General features: G+C 32.9%; 1 protein-coding gene across 1 annotated transcript in view; it reads left to right on the forward strand.

Annotated features, from left to right (window-relative positions):
- LOC127553902 (amine oxidase [flavin-containing] B) overlaps positions 1-18,252 on the forward strand; it is an 88,496-nt gene extending 70,244 nt beyond the window's left edge. Inside the window, exons 8-15 of the mRNA XM_051984991.1 lie at positions 945-1,104; positions 4,304-4,400; positions 5,247-5,300; positions 6,927-6,984; positions 9,688-9,785; positions 13,424-13,535; positions 15,882-15,944; positions 17,371-18,252. Coding sequence (XP_051840951.1) covers positions 945-1,104; positions 4,304-4,400; positions 5,247-5,300; positions 6,927-6,984; positions 9,688-9,785; positions 13,424-13,535; positions 15,882-15,944; positions 17,371-17,520 — 792 coding nt within the window. The 3' untranslated portion in view covers positions 17,521-18,252. The remainder of the gene's footprint in view (positions 1-944; positions 1,105-4,303; positions 4,401-5,246; positions 5,301-6,926; positions 6,985-9,687; positions 9,786-13,423; positions 13,536-15,881; positions 15,945-17,370) is intronic.
- Positions 18,253-19,139: the final 887 nt, after the last annotated feature.

Genomic DNA, 19,139 nt, shown 5'->3' on the forward strand with positions numbered 1-19,139 from the left:
AAGAGAGAGAAATCATAATTGTCTTCACATATTTGATAAATCAAATAAAATAGATTAGATTTATTCCAAGTAATTCCACAATAGAGGAAGGAGCTAAAAAGTAGGATCCAATGGTTAGAAATTTCAGATTTTTAAGATGTAACACTTAAATTTAAAATGAAAAAAACACAAGATATTTCAGCTCATTATAAGAAATAACTTTTTAATTACTAGAACTATCAAAAATGAAATTCACTTCGTAAATTTCTTATAAACTGGAATACAGAAGAAATAGTGAAATTCTTGTTCCCAAAAACCATCAATGAAAGCCCAAATGATCATGAAATAAGAATGGGCCAAAAGAAGATTTCTCCCTTTTAAAAATTTAAGCTCTTTGGAAGTAAATATTTTTAAATTCATTTTGTATCCTTGTTGCCTTGCAGAGTGCCTAACCCGTAGTGAGTGCTTAATAGTTGATTGATTGATTTAAGATCTTTCTGTTGATAAAATTTTATGTCAGAATTTCACCAGTACCTTATGCTTAAATATGAACAAGAATTTATTCTATTTCAGATATGTTATCTTTTGTAATGAAGAAAGAAAAAATGTTTTCTAATGAAGAAAAAAAAGTATTCTTAAAAATGCAAATACAGATAAAATAAAGTATTGGCTTCTTTTTAATATGCAAAAATCTATAATAATCTGAGCTCTATGAATATGGTAATCATTAGTCTGGTGTGCTGAATAGAGTGCTAGATTGGAATTAATCCTGAGTTCAAATCATGTCAAAGACTAAAACTGTGTGATCCTGGACAAGTCAATAAATATCTTTGGATTTCAATTTTCTTGTATTTAAGATAAGAAGATTTGATTCAATTTATTCTAAGGTTTCTTCCAACTCCAAATCTATGACCCTATAAAAATTAGAGTTAATTATCTTTATTTTGTTATTTGTTTCCTTATAGGCCAAATATGTCATTAGTGCTGTTCCTGCACCATTGGGTATGAAGATTCATTTTAAACCACCTTTACCAATGATGAGAAACCAATTGATTAGTCGTGTTCCTATGGGTTCAGTCATCAAATGTATGGTATATTACCAAGAACCTTTTTGGAGGAAAAAGGGTAGGTGTCTTATTTGTATGAAGTAATGTTCCAGGGATTAGCTAAGAAAAATGCTAGAGGTCTCCTTTATCTCTCCCCATACCCCCACTAATACACATTATTTTGGAATACTGTACTTCTTTTTAAAATGTTATATCTTCTAAGAAATAAAGCTAAAAGCCCTAACCTTAGCATTCGAGGCTCTCCACAATCTATCCTCCCAACCTTGTCAAATATAACTGTTATTTATTTGCTCACTTTTCCTGCCAAAGTGGACTATTTGACATTTTTTAATCCTTTCTTACTTTCACAGGACTATTCCATTCCCTAAATCTGCATTTTCTTCTCCTCAACATCTCTGAAACTAGACATCAAACTTACCTTTTAAAAGTCCCATGTCAAAAATATTTCCAGAAATGCTTCACTGATTCCCTCCACCAAAAATGACCATTTCTTCTTATAAATTCCCATAGCACTTTCCATGTATCTTTCTTAAGCAATGATATACTATTGTAGACAATTAATCAATTATATTGTCTTCCCACTATTCCCCTCACAGCAGCAATTAGGTATTGTTCATCTTTCTATCTATTAGTCAGAGAGTTAGTGTAGTGGATAGAACACTAGTCTTGAAGTTGAGAAGACTAAGAATACAAATTATCTTATTCTAAAGACTTAAAGGTAAGTCAACCTCTCTTAGCCACAGTTTGCTCATCAAAAAAAGGTACTAATAACAACACCTGCTTCACATGTTGTTATGGAAATCAAATGAGATAATTGTGTAAAGCACTTTGAAAACTTTAAAGCAATATGCACGTTATGTGCATGTCTTATTTATATATATGTGTGTGTGTATGTATATGTAAATATATATAAATTGCTAGCTATTATTATCTTCTCCAGAACCTAACACAATGTCTTGCACAAAATAAATATTGAAAAAATTCAATAAATATTTGTTGATTGGAATTGAAAATCAATTAAATAAGTTAGAACTTTGAATTGAGATTAATTCATTTATGAAAATAAAATGAAACACTCCTTGAAAGTAACTGCTACTCAATGCATAACTAACATGATAAATATGATAGATTTTTAAAGTAGTCTATTTTGTTGCATTGTGCTATTAATAGAACAATATTGAATTTGGAGTCAGGGGATCTGAGTTTGATTTAAAATCTGTGTTATCTTGGCAAGTCAGTTAACCAATTAATTCAATTCAAAGACTGAATTTCACTTTTCTCACCTTCACAATTGGGAAGAGCATGGTCTAAACAAATTTTAATATCTTTTTGTACTCTGAGATATTAGGAGGGAAAGGAGGGCAGGAGTTTATGGTTATTCATTATCTTTAATTTTAATGAGTTAGGGAACACCCTGACTTACCTAAATAGATAAGATGATGGCCAAGACTGATTGAGGGAAATGGAATTTAGTATCATGGAATTAAAAATGTAAGAGAACTTCGAAATCATTTAATCCAATGCACTCATTTTGCAGATGAGGAAACTGAGATCTGTAAAAGAAAAGTTGTTTGTCCAAGATTACACAGCTATTAAGAGGCATTCAGGACTTTAACCCAGATCTTGTTTTCAAAACTAGTATTTAGAATAATTCTTGAGAGTTACTGTTTGGAACTAGTGCATTAAAACATGATGGGTCTATGAGGAAATTATTTCATGTAAAATTGAGGAAAAATAAAAATATTATTAAAAAATAGTAGTTAGCTCCATTGACTGAGAAGCAGTTACCTGTATTCCTTAGTTCTTCGTTTCTTTTATTCATCTGTTAGTTAATTCACTTCAATGGATAAGTGAGAAGAAAAGAAACAAATCCTAGTAATCAGCATTTTTACTTACAAGTGGCATTCTAGCAGAAAGTATGGTGAGGAAGATTAAAAATGGTTTTATAATAAGAAGCTGGCATCTTCTCCAAAGTGACCAGCTAAAGACAAGGTGTAGGGAGAGAAGGAAGTGTGGGAATAAAACCAGTTTTTTCATTTAGTAGAATCCTATAATGATTGATTTAATAGAATCCTATAATGACAGCTAAGGAAAGGACCTTAGAGACAATCTAGTTCACCTTCTAAAACTCAGTTCAAATTCTTCCTCTTACATCAGGTCTTTCCTGGTCTCTCTAATTATTAACATCTCTTATTTTATCTTAATTTTGAATATATTTTATATACATATAAACTTAATATACCAAAGTGTGCTGATAAAAATGTTTAACAACTAACTGAAAAAAAAATGCCCATGCATCACACTTTTAAGTTTAATTAACTTATTAATATTTTCTTCATTACTTTCTTAAGCCTCTCTGTGTCTCAGTTTTCTCATCTGTAATATTGTGATATTAATAAAACTACCTTTAGGATTGTTGTTAGGATATAATGAGATGTTTAAAGCCCTTTGCAAATCACAAAGTACTATAAAATATTAGTTATCATTATATTTTTCTTATTTTTTTTACTTCAGTTTGTTGAATAAATGAGGAATAAAGTAGAGCTTTCATCCTGAGCTTATCTCTAGCATATATTCTAGAATTTTCAGATTCTAAAATTGTATCTTCATCACATCTCAGTATCACCACTTTGTAGATCTGACATCTATTTTGTGAATTGTCAGGGGAGATCCATCACTATGAAGATTTTATACTACTAGTAGATTTCTATTATCTATATTTTCAATGTCTTTCAGATAACTGAGAATTCATTGAAAAAATTAGTACAAATACTTGTTGTCATATATTGCTTGGAGGGAAATTGCAAAGAAAATAACCATTAAATTTAAAGCCTGCAAATTGTCTGAGTGATTTTAGATACACTATACTGTTTCCATTTTGCAGTATTCTTAGAATGCTTTTCCTTTAATCTTCATTTTTATTTTAGTTTTATCATGTACATAAAAAGGAACCAAAATTATGTTTGAAACAGAATTAATAACAAGATTTTATTAAATGCAGTCCTACATCTATTCACAATGCTATATTCTTTTATCTTCTTTTTTGCTCAAGTCTGTAGCCTCATTTTCAGAAATAAAAAAGGAAAATGATCTGTTGGTTATTTTCCTTTCAAACCATATAGCTAACCTTTATACTTTTATAGTGAAAACAATAAACTACAATTTTACTCAGATAGTGATAGTAGTATTGTATTATTAATCCTGCAAATGATTTGATGAGAAAATTCAGTTCTTTCTACTCTTTTCGGCTTGCCAAGATTACTGTGGAACCATGATCATTGAAGATGAAGAAGCTCCAATTGCCTACACTTTAGATGACACCAAGCCTGATGGTTCTTATGCTGCCATAACAGGGTAAGAATGAAATATAAGACATTTCTTTATAATGACCAATCATTTATGATAATGAAGGATATTTAATTTTGTTTTCTTCACTTCTTATTTGTAGAAAAACCTTTTTACTTCATGTAATCAAAAATATCTTTTTTTACTTTATATAATCCCCCTTTGTGTTTTATGGGTCATAAAATATTCCTTTATTCATAGATCTGATTGCTACATTTTTTTCTATCCTCTCCTGATTTACTCCCCTAATATTACTCTTTATATCTAAATCATTGATAATAATAAAAATAATTTTAAAATGTTTTATTACCCAAGAAAACGATTCCTCAAATGTAACATTACACAAATCGGCATTATTACTTTTTCAAAATATCCACTAAATTACTATTTTTTTTAAGTAGAATTCTATTAACATTTTGAAATTATGTGTGTCACTTGCTATTTTGGTTTGGGTTTAGAAAGACATAGGAAAGTTTATAGGAAGTGTTTCCTAGTTGAAAGTATTAGAATAAGGATTTGCTTTAAAGATAGAAAATACTAACTGTAGTAGATGGGGAATTTTGATAAGCAATTATCATTCCATGACAATTGGAGGAAAACAATATTACACTGATCTAGACTGCTGACAAATTGGTAATTTTATTTATCCTTCAGAATTTCTCAAGATTGAAAGTGGCATTCGGTATCTAGAATGGGAACAACTTGAAAATTAGAGGGGCATGGAAACAAAATAAATTAATTTGGCACATTCTTGCCAGTCTTTTAAGCAGAATGCTCATGAATGTTTAAAGTTATGTGACCAAGGCAAGAGAAAAGATAATTTCATACTATTTTTCTATTTTTTTAATGTTCTAGATTTATTCTTGCCCACAAAGCAAGAAAACTGGCACATCTTACCAAAGAAGAAAGGTAAGAAATAAAGCTTGTTATTTAATAGCTTATGAATTTTTGTGAATTTTTCTGAATTTTAAACTTAATGTGCACAACATCCAATAAATATTAGTTGTATATTAATTATTGAAGTTCAAAGAAATCACTTTAAGAAAATAACATTAAAAATGGATCTTCCAATTCATTCTACAGAACAGTTAAGTTACCTTAAAAAATATTTAAGGTATTGTCCTTGACCCTAATTAAATTATACTATAGTGAGGAAGATAAAACCAAAACACTGGACAATACAGATCAATATATGGTAAATACAGAATAAACATCACAAGCAATATGTTTATTAATGGGATGATTTTTGTTGTCATTAAGTCATGTCCAATTCTTTATGACTCTATTTTGTATTTTCTGATGCAAAGAAACAGGGATTTTCCATTTCCATCTTCAGTTTATTTTATAGATGATGAAACTGACAAATAGGGATAAGTGACTTGTCCAGGGTCAAACAGTTAGTAAATGTCTGAGGTCAGATTTGAATTCAAGAAGATTAATCTTCCTAACTCCCAGCCTGACACTCTATACACTGTACTACCTTGCTGCCTCTCATAACAACAGTAATATTATCAGGATGATAGAAACTTAGTTTTCCTGATGTTGGGATTTTATTCTGGAAATCTGATTTATCACTGAAGTATTATTTGTATATTGCTGCTGACAAATAATTTGTTAATCAGTGATCCTTAAGTTATATTCATTCATATCCTCCCCTTCTCAATTTGTTTTTCTATAATTTCCAGTGCTACAATATTGACTGGTACTTTCACATATGGAAATAGCTCTTAAAATTGCATTTAAGTGTGATTTGGGGCCAGAAACTTAACTTCTGTCTGTTTCCTCAACTATAAAATGGAAGTGGTAACAATTCTCTCCTCTGAGGAGTTTTGTAATAATAAGATAATATTTAATAATAGAGAACAAAAAAGGTCTAATAGTTTCCACTTTCTTGTCATGTAAAAGATGTGACATTTCTCTTCTCTAAGAGGCAGTATGTCATGGAAAGTATGGTGAGCTGGAAATCAAGAGACGTACTTACTTCATCTCTTTGGGCTCATTTTCCTCCCTAGTGAAATAGGAGAACTAGACCAGTTCTAAGGTTCTATATTATTTATATTTATCTAATGCTTATGGTTACAAAGCACTTTAGTTACATAATCGTATTTAATCCTCTCAGCAATGAGTTAAAGACTATTAGAGAGTTGTCCTTATTTTTCCCAATGATGAGGAAATAATCACTTCTGATAAGTAGAAGGACTAGCAGTGTCTTCTGATTCCCAGTCCATCATCCCTTCCTTAACATTGTACTGTATGACTATTGACTTGGTTGATAGCCAACTTTAAGTGATCAATTTACCTGTTTAGTGATTCCAGCAACCTGAAAAATTGCCTTTAGAATGTTTGAGCATTTCATTTTCTTTATTAGTAGCATATTATTAATAATAATAATTAACAAAAATAAAAGTCATTTCATGACCCTTTTGGCCAAATTAGGATAAAATAACAATGAATAGGAAAACCAAATGAAAGATAAGAGAAGGGAAATAAAATTTAAAGTAGTCCTCTTTTGATTGTTTGTTTTTTACTTTGAAGGAAAAGGAAACTCTGTGAACTCTATGCAAAGGTTTTGGGATCAAAAGAAGCACTCAAAGTAAGTCCAATACTTCCTACAAAAGTAACCAAATCCTTTTCCCTCCCTCATAAAAGGGATGCAGTAAGCCAATGTTGATATGATTAACAATGTCCTATATAAGGATCAAGTTAAAAGAAAATGTGATTTTTTCCATTATATGTGTGATTTGTCCATATCAGAACCCACACAAATGATGTATATCTTGAATGAGTTCCTGGATGGCTGGTGATTTCACACACATATATTTACTTTTCATGCCAGGTTTGGGAAATGAGACAATTGCTCCAAACCCTCAATTTCAGATGGACCTTGCTCTTTTCAAATAAAGAAGTCCTTAAGGAAGTAGCTAACAAGAAATAACAAGAAAGGAGGTGGTAATACTAGGAAAAATAGATAACCTGAAGATCACACTTAATAAGTCTATAAATAAGGCTATAAACCTCCAATTGCCAGCAAAACCATTACCACCCAGGCAAAGCAGATAAGGTGGTTGCTCTTTCGCAGCTTCCACATATAAAGACTTTTGATATTTTTGTGATTTTTTTTCTTTTCTAGAACAATCTCTGTGTTTATTTTATCCTAATTTTACCGGCATAAAAAGGGTGGTGGGAGAAGCAGCAAAACACAAAATGTGTTTTACCCAGTCCATCTACCTAGAGGTGGTCCTGCCTGTATGCTTGACTACCTTTGTCTCAGCTTCCCTCATTTTTTTCTTTGAAGCAGCTTTAGAAAACTGTGTTTTGAGTAACCATGGAAACAATTCAAAGAGAGGATTTTTTCCCCTTTTAAAATTCAAAGGCTCTTAGGTTCTGCCTTCTTTTTTAGTACATCTTATTATAAACCAAAAAGTCCTAATGTAGAGTTCATAAGCAATAGCAAAAACATCTTCTTTGTTCACTTTCTATAGCTTTTAAGTATTAATTAGTGTTCTGGGTATATTCACCAGACCATTCATCTTGAAAAGTTTTGACATGTCTTTTATCACCTTTTGAAAGTGATTATAAAAGCCATTTGTCTGTGAAGTTTTAAATAAATAAACATAGAGATTAACATAAAAATAAACCATGGGGAAAAAATTTAACCAAAGTACCCTATATACAATCCAGTTCATTCATTCATTTATTCATTCAACAAATCTTTATTTAGGTCATCTATTTGCAAGGTACTATGATAAGTTCTAAGGGGGAAATCAGAAAAGAATGGAATATTTACCTGGTCTTATGGAACTAACAGCTTAATTTAGATACTAATAACAACATTAGATGTGTACTAGGGGATTTTTTTTTTTATTTTTTGACACAGGTAAGACCTACAGCAAAAGCCTACATGTGGTCTGATGAGAGGACCATTAGATCAGGAATCAGAGGGTCAAAGTCTTGAGTTTGACACTTTACTAGGATTATCCTAGGGAAAGAATTTTACCAAACTTAATAAGCTTTATAAATTTGAGCTAGGCTTAATTGTTTTATAAATAATATACCATTTTAAATCTTTTTAAAGTTTAGTTTCTATCAGACTATAAATCTAATAATTAGCATATAAATATATTATATTTAATATTAACATATAATAATAATATAAACAAAATATTTAGATATGCCTTCCCAAAAGTACTCTAACAGCATGGGATCTGGAACTAGAAGGTATCTTAGAGATTATCTCATATAAATCTCTCATTTTACAGATGAGAAAACTGACATCCAAGTAGAGAAAATGACTTCTGCATAGTCAGTTGGGTGGTTAGTGACAAATTCAGGACTCAAACCTGAGGCTCCTTGGCTCTAATCTCATTGTTCTTCCCATTTTCATACAACATTTTATTTTTATAAAAAGAAAAAGAACATTCTCAGGTTTATGCTCCAATAAATCACATCCATGGAATAGATCTACTGTGAACTACTTTTGTTTGTTGTTCATCCTTCATTCTCGAAGAACACCAATGACATCATGAGGATAATGTCTTGACATGCACATGAATTAGATTTAAGTGTGAACTATGACTTTGGTTTTGCCCAAGATTCTGTCAGCTTTTGGTGGCAGCTTATTCTAACTTCTCTCTGAAACAAATTTTGTGTAAAACTTGCCAAATGAAACTGATAAAGTGAACACAATAATGTCATACTATGTTAGAAATATCATTTATAATTGTAAGATAGATTCAAAATATCAATGGCCTCTGTCTCCAGAAGAAATGTGATGCTTTGTCTTCATATTTCTTTTCAGCTAAGCTCCACACAAAGAGGCTGTGTCACTTCATAACCAGGGCAGAATTCTCTCTAATCTTTATTCACATACCCATAAGTGGATATACCTTTTCCCCAGATTGACCCAGTTTTCTGAGCTTTCAGATCCAAATCTGCTAAAGAGTAAACACCTCTTAAAGAATCCATTTTTCCAGGAAAATAGGCACTAAAAGTGAAAACTTGTAAAAAGAGATATGGAAATTTAGGAGATCTAAATAGGAACTATAATCTATGAATGTATCAAATGTAAGTGCATTACGTGTTTACTAATTTACAAAGTTAGAATTCTTAATAAGTTTTTTATTTTTGTTTTTCCCTATACTCGGACATTGCTGACTGGTGTCCTCTAAGTCAAATCCTATAATAGCAGGCTAATAGCAGCTCTGAGATTCTAAGATGAAGTTGTTTAGGAAAGAAACTATTGTAGCATTTGATATTGTCTTTAACTTTTTTTCAAGTTGTCCTAATTGTCTTACAGCCAGTGCATTATGAAGAAAAGAACTGGTGTGAAGAACAATACTCCGGAGGCTGCTACACCACTTATTTCCCACCAGGGATAATGACTCAGTATGGGAGGTACTGTATGTGAATTTATTCAAAGCTGTAACTGTAGGAGCTTGGGGTGAACTAAGAAAAAATCTCTTTTGGTTGGTATAAATATTCAGTGTCTTAAGTTCTATTTTTCTACATTAAGTAAATGGAATTCAGCACCATTATATTTCTATTGCTGTGTTCTCATTATAAAAAGCAATAATATCTCAGGCTCTGTCTTTTTTATTGAGGAGATGGTGGGTTCTGTACCCAGTCTCATCAGTGAAGGGAATCTCTTCACTAATACAGATGACATCTCTCTGTACCTTGCTCATGACTATTCATGTGTCCCATGTTCAAAAGTATAGCTCTAACTACAGCATCCTTAATTGATGTTTGATGGTTGGGACAGAACGAGGCACTATCATAAGATTTTGAAAATTTAACAAAGGAAGTTTACTCTGCCCTCATACATAGCAACAAAGGTCCAGTATCCTTAGATTCTCTGGACGTGGCCCCTCTCCTTCCATCTGGAAATACCTCTGGTCAGTAAGTCATGAGTCTATGGAGACTTGCATGGTCTTAAACACATAGTAAGTGTGGGAGGCCCCAGACTCCATGTGCCTGGGATTTTTCTTGCAGCTAGATGACTAGGGAAGTATATCAAAGAAACCAGTGTTAATCACAACCCCAAATAGTTTATTCCTGGACCTTATTCATGTTGGCTAAGGATCAGAGGGTATGGAGTAGGTTGCAAAGCAGGAAAGGAAGTTAGGTCAGGGAAACTGAAGCTTATCAGATCTCAAAGTGAGCTTTTTCTTCTTTTAAATAAGACTTTCCCATGTGATGTTTTGGGGGAATGGTGAGGAATTGAGTTCTGTCAAATGATAGCATGTATTCTTACCTACAAGGATGGTTCTCTGGTCAACATGATATGCTCTTAGTGTGCTTCCAAGAATAATAATTCCCATAATCATCAAGTAGCTTCAAAATGGTACATATTAAAATATCCACATGAATGTTAATATGAAAAGAAACTCAATGATTTGTGACGTGAGGACTTCTTAGTTTTTCATTTGCTACTTACTTGCAGGATACAGCTGTCTATTTTCACTACAACAAATGATGAACCTATTACATGTGAATATACTGTGCTAAGTGAAGGGAATTTTAAAAATTAAATAAAAAGCCATCTTTGCCCTTGGGGAGTTTATAATCTAACAGATAGGATAAAACAAATAATGTTATAAGGGGAACAAACAGATAATGTTATAAGGATTACTATAAGTTTCCAGAAGGAATGGATCAAGTATAGATGAAGGTCTCAAGAAAGGTTTCCTGGAAAATGTGCTGCTTAAATCAAATCTTAAAGGAAGGGAAGGCTTGAGAGATAACATGTATAAAAGCACAAAAGGCTGGAGAATAAGGGATGGTGAACAATAGAAGTGAATTCAAGTTCATGAAGGAAAATCATAAAAAAGCTAGAAATTTGGAGTCAGAATATGGAACACCCTGGGAATCTCTGGTAAACCACTGAAGGGTGTTTTTGTTTGTTTTTGCTTTACATTTAACAAGCATCTAATAGGGCCTTCTATGTGTAAGGCATTGTAAGATCATGTACCAATTTCATATACCAAGAATAAATATTATTTCAAATATAAGCTTGTATAGTAATAATACTGATAGTATTTATATAAGGCTTTTTTGTGCCAACCACTGTATGAAAAGCTTTACAAATATTTCATTTGATATTCACAACAACCTTTGGGGAATGGGGTGCTATTCTTTTCCTCACTTTATAGCTGAGAAAACTGAGACAAATTGAAGTTAAGTTGATGTAGACTTTGAGCCTATTTTCTTCCCATATCTGGGAAAACCCCATCTGGCTATTATTAGGTATGACCAAGTCTGTCTTTATCTCTCTCTCTCTCTCTCTCTCTCTCTCTCTCTCTCTCTCTCTGTCTCTCTTTCTCTCTCTCTCTCTGTCTCTTGCCTCTTTTTCTTATAATATTTTCCCTTTAATGATATCTTTCTCCTTACTATAACTAACTCTGGTTAGCCTGCTAAATTTCTCTTTGGTTTTAACCTGCCAATAAATGGCATATTCCTTTAATGGATTCTTCCAAACTCCTTCCTTGATTACTCTCCCAAATCTATTTCATATTTACCCCTCCTGGTACTTTTTTACCTCTTCATTTTTACCTCTTTTTTATCTCTTCTTCTTTTACCTCTTCTTCTAAATAAATGTCCCCTGTGACAAATAAAATAGCCACTGTGAATTTTGTACATGTTTATTTCAGACTAGTAATTGCTACTCTGACCTCATCAAAGTGACTTGCCCAGCCAGTGAATGTCTGAGGGATTTTTTAAACTCAGATTTTTTTTGACTCCAGGACCAGCATTCTATCTATAGTACCACCTAATTGTGTAAGGAAATAATGTGAAATAAATTAGAAAAGATAAATTGGAGAACTTCAAATGTTAGTCAAAGGAATTTGTAGTGATCCAAGGAGCAACAAAAAGCTAGTTAAAATTTGAGTAGAGTTGAAAATGACTGAGGTTATCCCGGGACTATGGTGCTACCCTTAAAAGAAAGAGGGAAGTCAAGGAAGAGGGCCACATTTCAGAGGAAGACAATGAGACCCATTTCGGATGTGTCTATGGGACATGTAGCTGAAGCTGACCCGTAAGCAGTTAATGATGTATGCCAGAAGTTTAGGTAAGAGATGAGACCCAGGAGGATTTAGAGAGCTGTGTATTAGACAGATTATTCTATAATTGTGTGAGAGAGAGATTAAAAAGGAGAGAGAATGGAATCGAATAATGGTTAAGATGCTATTGCAACAGACCAGGCAAAAGGTAATGTAAATTCAGACCAGAGTGGCCACCAAAAAAGTTGAAAGAAAGGGACAGATGTGAGTTACTGTTAAGTTGTATAAGCAAGAACCTAGGTTCTCAGCTGAGCATCTGGAAACTTCTAGTCAAAGGCTAATAATGCAACTCTGCTGTCAATGTATTCCTGGTTCCCCTGAGTCAAAGATGTGGTCATCCACTTTCATTCTACCATGAAGAAACATGAATGGGGCCTAACTGGATGTATTAGGCCAAAAATATAGCTTACCAACAGAATAAACTAGAAAGTAATTTTTTTCTCTTATTCACATGTTCTTTGGTAGAAAGATATCAATTGAACCCAGAGGGCCCACAGATAATTCACTTTCAATATTAAAAACATCCTCTTGAAATTGTCAGGCCTGATTTATATTGTATTTTCACAAATGGAAAAAACAAAACATAAAATGGTTTATTAGCTTGCCTAAGCCACAGAGAGATAGGAGCTTAGATGAAGATCCCAGAATATTCAGGCTTCAAATTTAGAGCCATGTCCTCTAAATGACAGAATTGGATCTGAACATTATTTGCTTATAGATTCAAAAGCTATCAAGAGTTTGACTTTCACTGGCTATTAAATGCATGCTGATATATTTTCTTCGATTTTAGGAGACTGAGGCTAATGTTAACTAATCACCACTTTCAAAGAAGAGGGAAGAAAGGAGGGAGGGAAGAAGGAAGAGAAGGAAGAAAGAAAATGAACTTAAAGTGTAGTTCATTCTATAAGAAGATTTATTTTGGAATTCTAATGTTATTTTTTCTTCTCTTTCTTTCTCTAATTTGGTTTCAAGGGTTCTCCGCCAGTCAGTTGGCAAGATTTATTTTGCCGGAACAGAGACTGCTACCCACTGGAGTGGATATATGGAAGGAGCAGTGCAAGCAGGAGAGAGGGCAGCCAGAGAGGTATGGGAAAGATCCCAATGTCTATTTTTAAAACTAAATTAATTTTAGTGGTTTTTTCTAAACAAGTTATCAGCAATAACAGTCACACACACAAACAAAAACCTTTAAATATCAGACAAAAGAAACAATAAGCTCAATTTTTACATTTTACTTTTTTAAAGACATTTTACATTTTTAAAGTTGTATCAACTTTAACTATATGTATACACACACACACACACACACACACACACACATATATACATACACATATATCCAAAACTCTCTGTTTAATCCCATGGCCACTTCAGATTTTTTTTTAACCAAAGCCTCAACTTTCATATGAGCAGAATGCATAAGAGATTTAAAAGTAAGTCAACAATTTCCAAGTATCATTAGGTAACTACAGAAAGAATCATATCATACTTTTATATCTTTTAGAGAATTATGCCATACTATTTATAATAAATTCCTGAGATGAAAAAATCTTTAAACTAGAACTAAGCTGTCCACAAGAAAATACTAAGAATAAGAGGCCAAAATAATAAAAGATCTGAGGTGCCCAAAATTTCAAAATTTAAATTTTTTCTTCATTTTTTAAAAAGTTATGGCTTCATTTGCATACTTCCTTTTAGTACATTTGCATACTTCCTTTTAGTACTTATTCTAGTACTCATCCTGGTCTCAGCATGACTGAGAATTCTAAAAAATGACCCTGAACATACCAACTGGAATCTCACACACTGTTCATCTTCCACAAGTAAAAAAGGTGGTGGAAGCTTTCAAAATGTGATATACCAAATTCTCATGTTCATATTTTTAAGCAACAATGTAGGATTAAAAGGTATTTTTTGTCATCTAAAAACATCACTTATGGGGCAGAGGACAGTACAGATTAATAGACAGAGAATTGGTCTCAAGTGAGCAAGATCTTTGTTCAAGTTCCTCATCTGACACATACCACTTATGTGACTTTGAGAAAGTCATAAAATAATAATCACAGCTAACATTTATATACTTTATAGTATGTGACAGTCACTATGCTTAGTGCTTTACAAATCCTATCTTACTTGATGCTTCCTACAGCCCTGAGAAGCAGGTGCTATTATAATACCCATTTTACAATGAGGAAAATGAGGCAAACAGAAATTAAATAATTTGCTCAATTTGAGGCTTGTCTTCCTGATTCCAGGTGCAGTGTTCTATTCACTGTCCCACGTAGCTACATAGGCAAGTGTTTAAGACTCAGTTACATAATAGCTGCTGATTTGCATTGTTGGAAGGCATTTCCTCCCCAAGAATCCCCTAACTAGTGAAATCACAGATCTAGTCCAGCAAATATGTGTGTATGTGTTAACACAAATGTATCTTTTTTAAAAATCTCTTTTTTCTGTATTATATTGCCAAAAGCTAGCAGATTGTAACACTGCTAAAAACCCAGCCCCAGAATATGGAAGGCAAATCCACAGACACATTCTCCAGAATTCTGAATACACAAGTATGTTCCTTTCCTAGCATCTGTGGGAACAAGTAGTGAAGGGAACAGAGGTAGTTAAATGGTTACAGGTAACTTTCTGAACCAAGTCTCACAACTCTGTCCATCATTAAAACATGTAACTCATATATGATGCATTAACTTATATGGATTTAGAATTTAAGTGGATTTTGGAAATAATCAACTTAACTCAGTTTACAAATAACGAAACTAAGGCCCAGAGAAGTTCAGTTGAGTTGTAAAAGTCACAAAGTTTATAATAGAGGTAGGATTTGAAGCCCTGTGTCTTTTAATACTCTACATGCAGGGTTCTTTCTACAATATATGTTTCCTCCTCTGTCTTGATTACTACCCAGGCCCTAAGCAAAGAAGGTACCTGTTTGGAGTAGAAAAGAAAGAAAATCAGACCAACAGCCAAGGAAATTCACTTTCTGCCAAGAAATGACTAATTAAATGTACAGATAACATCGGTTTCCAGTTTAAGACATGTTTTTCAAAAAAGAAAATGAAAGAGTAGTGGGAAATGAAGTGTAATTTAAGTCCTCACTCTTGGGGGGAGGAAACTACAATCATTTCATAAATAGTTTATCTGTAGAGTTGCATTATCTGTGCATTTTATTGAGGTCCTGCCTTTGAAACAGTAAGAAGCAACTAAGATGAACATCATTTCTCTGCTTTACTAAGGGAGGTAGAAAGATACATATTACTCAGTGCTTAGATGACCACCTGATGGCTCTCTTTCATTTTACTGTGGAGGAGAGATAGAAAAGAGAATGGATGAGGAAGAGCGGAAAGTTCATCTTTCCCTCTAATGCAAGTTTACAAGTTGAATTTAAATTAGTAGGATTTACCGGGAAATGTTCTCATTTCAGGTACTACATGCTATGGGGAAAATTCCAGAAGATGAAATCTGGCAGTCAGAACCAGAATCTGAGGTAAGTGATTTCTCATAGTGAACAGATGTACCAGTGGCTTCAGATAATGTCTGATGACCTTAATATAAATCTCATTTATTTAAAAAAGAATAATTAAGAATGCCACATAGGTTTTTTTTTTTTCCCTATCCATATGTGCTTTAGCCAATCAATATTTTAAGTAAATACTATGAGCCTGGAGCTTAGTATTGTATATATTTTTATCTCCTTTCTGCCTAGCAGAATGAATGGCATAAAATAAAAGCTTCAACCAAAGAATATTTTAATAAGGTACCATAAGATTGGAGGTTGGAGGGTTTTTATCACAAAGAACAAGATAGAAAACAAAAGATAAAAAGAATAGAAACAAACTGATTTTTTAATGTGAATAGAAGGGTACCTCAGAAATCAGTGCTTATTTAATAGTTTTTGTCAATGATCTTCAAGAGAAGCAATCAGTAAAATCTTCAATTTTGTCAAAGACACAATAAGATTTTCTAAGTTGTAACTGATGAGGAAAAACTAAGAAAATCTCAGAAAATGGTAACTAGGAGTAGTGAGGGATAATCCTTCAATCTCAAAAGGGTATTGTTAGTGACTATTTCCCTCCAAAAAGTTCGTGTTGCCATCAGGCCCAAATAGGTTATCAAGATGTTAGACAACATGAAGAAGAGCTTCAAAATGGAAGTAAAAATGTATTCCATTCTTGATCACTGTGTAGTGCTTATTGAATAGTGTAGTGCTTTTATTGAATACTGTGTAGTGCTTATTCAGAGACCTAAAGAAAATATTATGGAAACAACAAAATTATTCCTGCACAGAAAATTCACAGAATTTTAAAGTTGGGAAGAGTTTTACTGAAAAAGATTCCTTTTCCCATAATAAATGGACATCTTTTGGTAAATATGAAGAAAGGAACCATCAGTATGTGCTTGTACAAGCATTCAAAGCACGAGTAAGGAAATAAGACTTATTTATCAAGATCTAGAGGCAGATTTTGAAGTATGAAAAAGTATAAAATACTCATATACTTGACTAAATCTGCCTCAGGAAGTGGTGCAGTCTGAAACATAATCAAGCACAAGAGCCCCTAGATCAGTGGTTCTCAAAATTTTGTTCTCAGTATCTTCATGTTGTTAAAAAAACTATCGAGGATCTGTTCAAAGAGGTTTTTATTCAAATGGGTAATATTTATAGCTATTTACTATATTATAAATAAAAAATAATTTTGAATTTGTAGACCCTCTGAAAGGGTTTCAGAGACCCCAACAATTCTTTGGATTACACTTTGAGGACCACTGACCTAGATAAAATTCATTGATAACAAAGCTCTATTAGAGGCAAGTTTTAGAAAAACAAGTTTTAATTTTATATTAAAGAGAAGAACCCTACCTTCCTGAAATAATTTTCTTGATGCTAATAGTAACTTTCATGTTCTTTCATGTAGGATGTGCCAACCCTGCCAATCACCACCACCTTCTTGGAAAGGAACTTGCCTTCTGTGCCAGGACTTTTGAAGCTGATTGGATTTTCTTTAGCCTTCTCTTCAGCTGCTGCTCTTATCTCTTCCTATAAAGGGTTCTTCTTCAGAAAGTGAAGAAGCCCCCAGATAATGTTGCATGCTTTTTGGGGAGAACTTAGAACACTTAGACTCCCCATTTCAGAAAGTGAATTAGTGGGTGGTGATTGTTATTGTTTTAATTGCAAAATCTGTCCATGCTATCAAGTCTTCTATCTGACTTTTAAAACCTCCTATCAAATCTATCTCATCAGTTTCTTTGCTTGCTATTCTCAGACTTCAGCCAAGAAAATTCACTTACTGTGCTGCTTCTCACTATCTCGGACCATTGTGATTTTCTTAATTACTTAATTTCTTAAAAGCAGTTTCTTAATTGCTTAATTCTTAATTCTTCCTTCTTTTCCCACCTTCTCTCAAAGAACCATAGAATGGAAAGGAATACTAAACTACATCTAATCAACTACTTTATTCTGAGGAGCTGAGGCCCCAAAAGGTGATTTCCTACAGTGAGGAGTCTCTCCTGTTTTCTACATTCAGTCCTCATTCTATGAAACCTTTGATTTAAAACATTATCAGTAAATAATCCCAGTTAACTAGTATACTCTTTCATATGTTCACTGGGTGCCTATATACTGTGTACTGTGTTAATTCATGCTAATTGTATGTTATTCTCTGTATTTGCCTCTAATTTTCCTCTGTGTACTCCCCAGTCTGATAGTAGATATATTGCTTTCTATTTCTTTCATATTATGAAATGCTTATTGTAATCATCAATGCTAATTAATCATTCAATAAAAAGTGCTCACTGCATACGTGTGCCATTTTTTCTTTTCTTTTATATACATTATCTATATAAGAACTGTAAACTTCTCTTGTTCTTTCAAATCAGAAGTATCCTAAGGCCATAAGTGTTGGTGTAAGCACCTAAAAGATTGTTTTTGTTGAGTTGCCACAGGATACTAAATAACGTTATCATCTAGGTTTTTCCCAACTAATCAATGATTGAATTATTTGTCACAACACAAATATTAAGCTAGCAAATCAGTCAGCCAGCCTTTATTATTTGCTTATTATGTGCCAGCATTGTGCCAAGTGTTGGGGATATAAACATGTCCCTGATTTTAGATAATTTAAATTCTGACTAGGGAAACAAGAGGTACGTGTGTGTGTGTGTGTGTGTGTGTGTGTGTGTGTGTGTGTACAACAATATTGGTAGAATTGCGAACTGATCCAATCATTCTAGAGAGCCATTTGCAACTATGATCAAAGGGCTATCAAACTGTACCTACTCTTTGATCCAGAATGTCTCTACTGGGTCTGTATCCCAAAAAGATCGTAAAAAAAGGAAAAGAACTCACATGTGCAAAAATGTTTGTAGTAACCCTTTTTGTAGTAGAAAACTGGAAGCTGAGTGGATGTTCATTAAGTGGGGAATAAGTCATGGTATATGAATATAATGGAATATTATTGTTCTATAAGAAACAATCATTAGGATTTCAGAAAGACTGGAAAAACTTATATGAACGGATGCTGAGTGAACTGAGTAGAACCAAGAGAATATTGTACATAGCAACAAGATTATGTGATGATCCACTGTGATGGACTTGACTCATTCCAACAATGAAGTGATTCAGATCAATTCCAATAGACTTGTGATGGAAAAAGCTATTTGCATCCAAAGACTATAAGGAATGAAT

The sequence above is a fragment of the Antechinus flavipes genome, chromosome 3 (assembly GCF_016432865.1).
Source record: "Antechinus flavipes isolate AdamAnt ecotype Samford, QLD, Australia chromosome 3, AdamAnt_v2, whole genome shotgun sequence".
Classification (NCBI taxonomy): domain Eukaryota; kingdom Metazoa; phylum Chordata; class Mammalia; order Dasyuromorphia; family Dasyuridae; genus Antechinus; species Antechinus flavipes.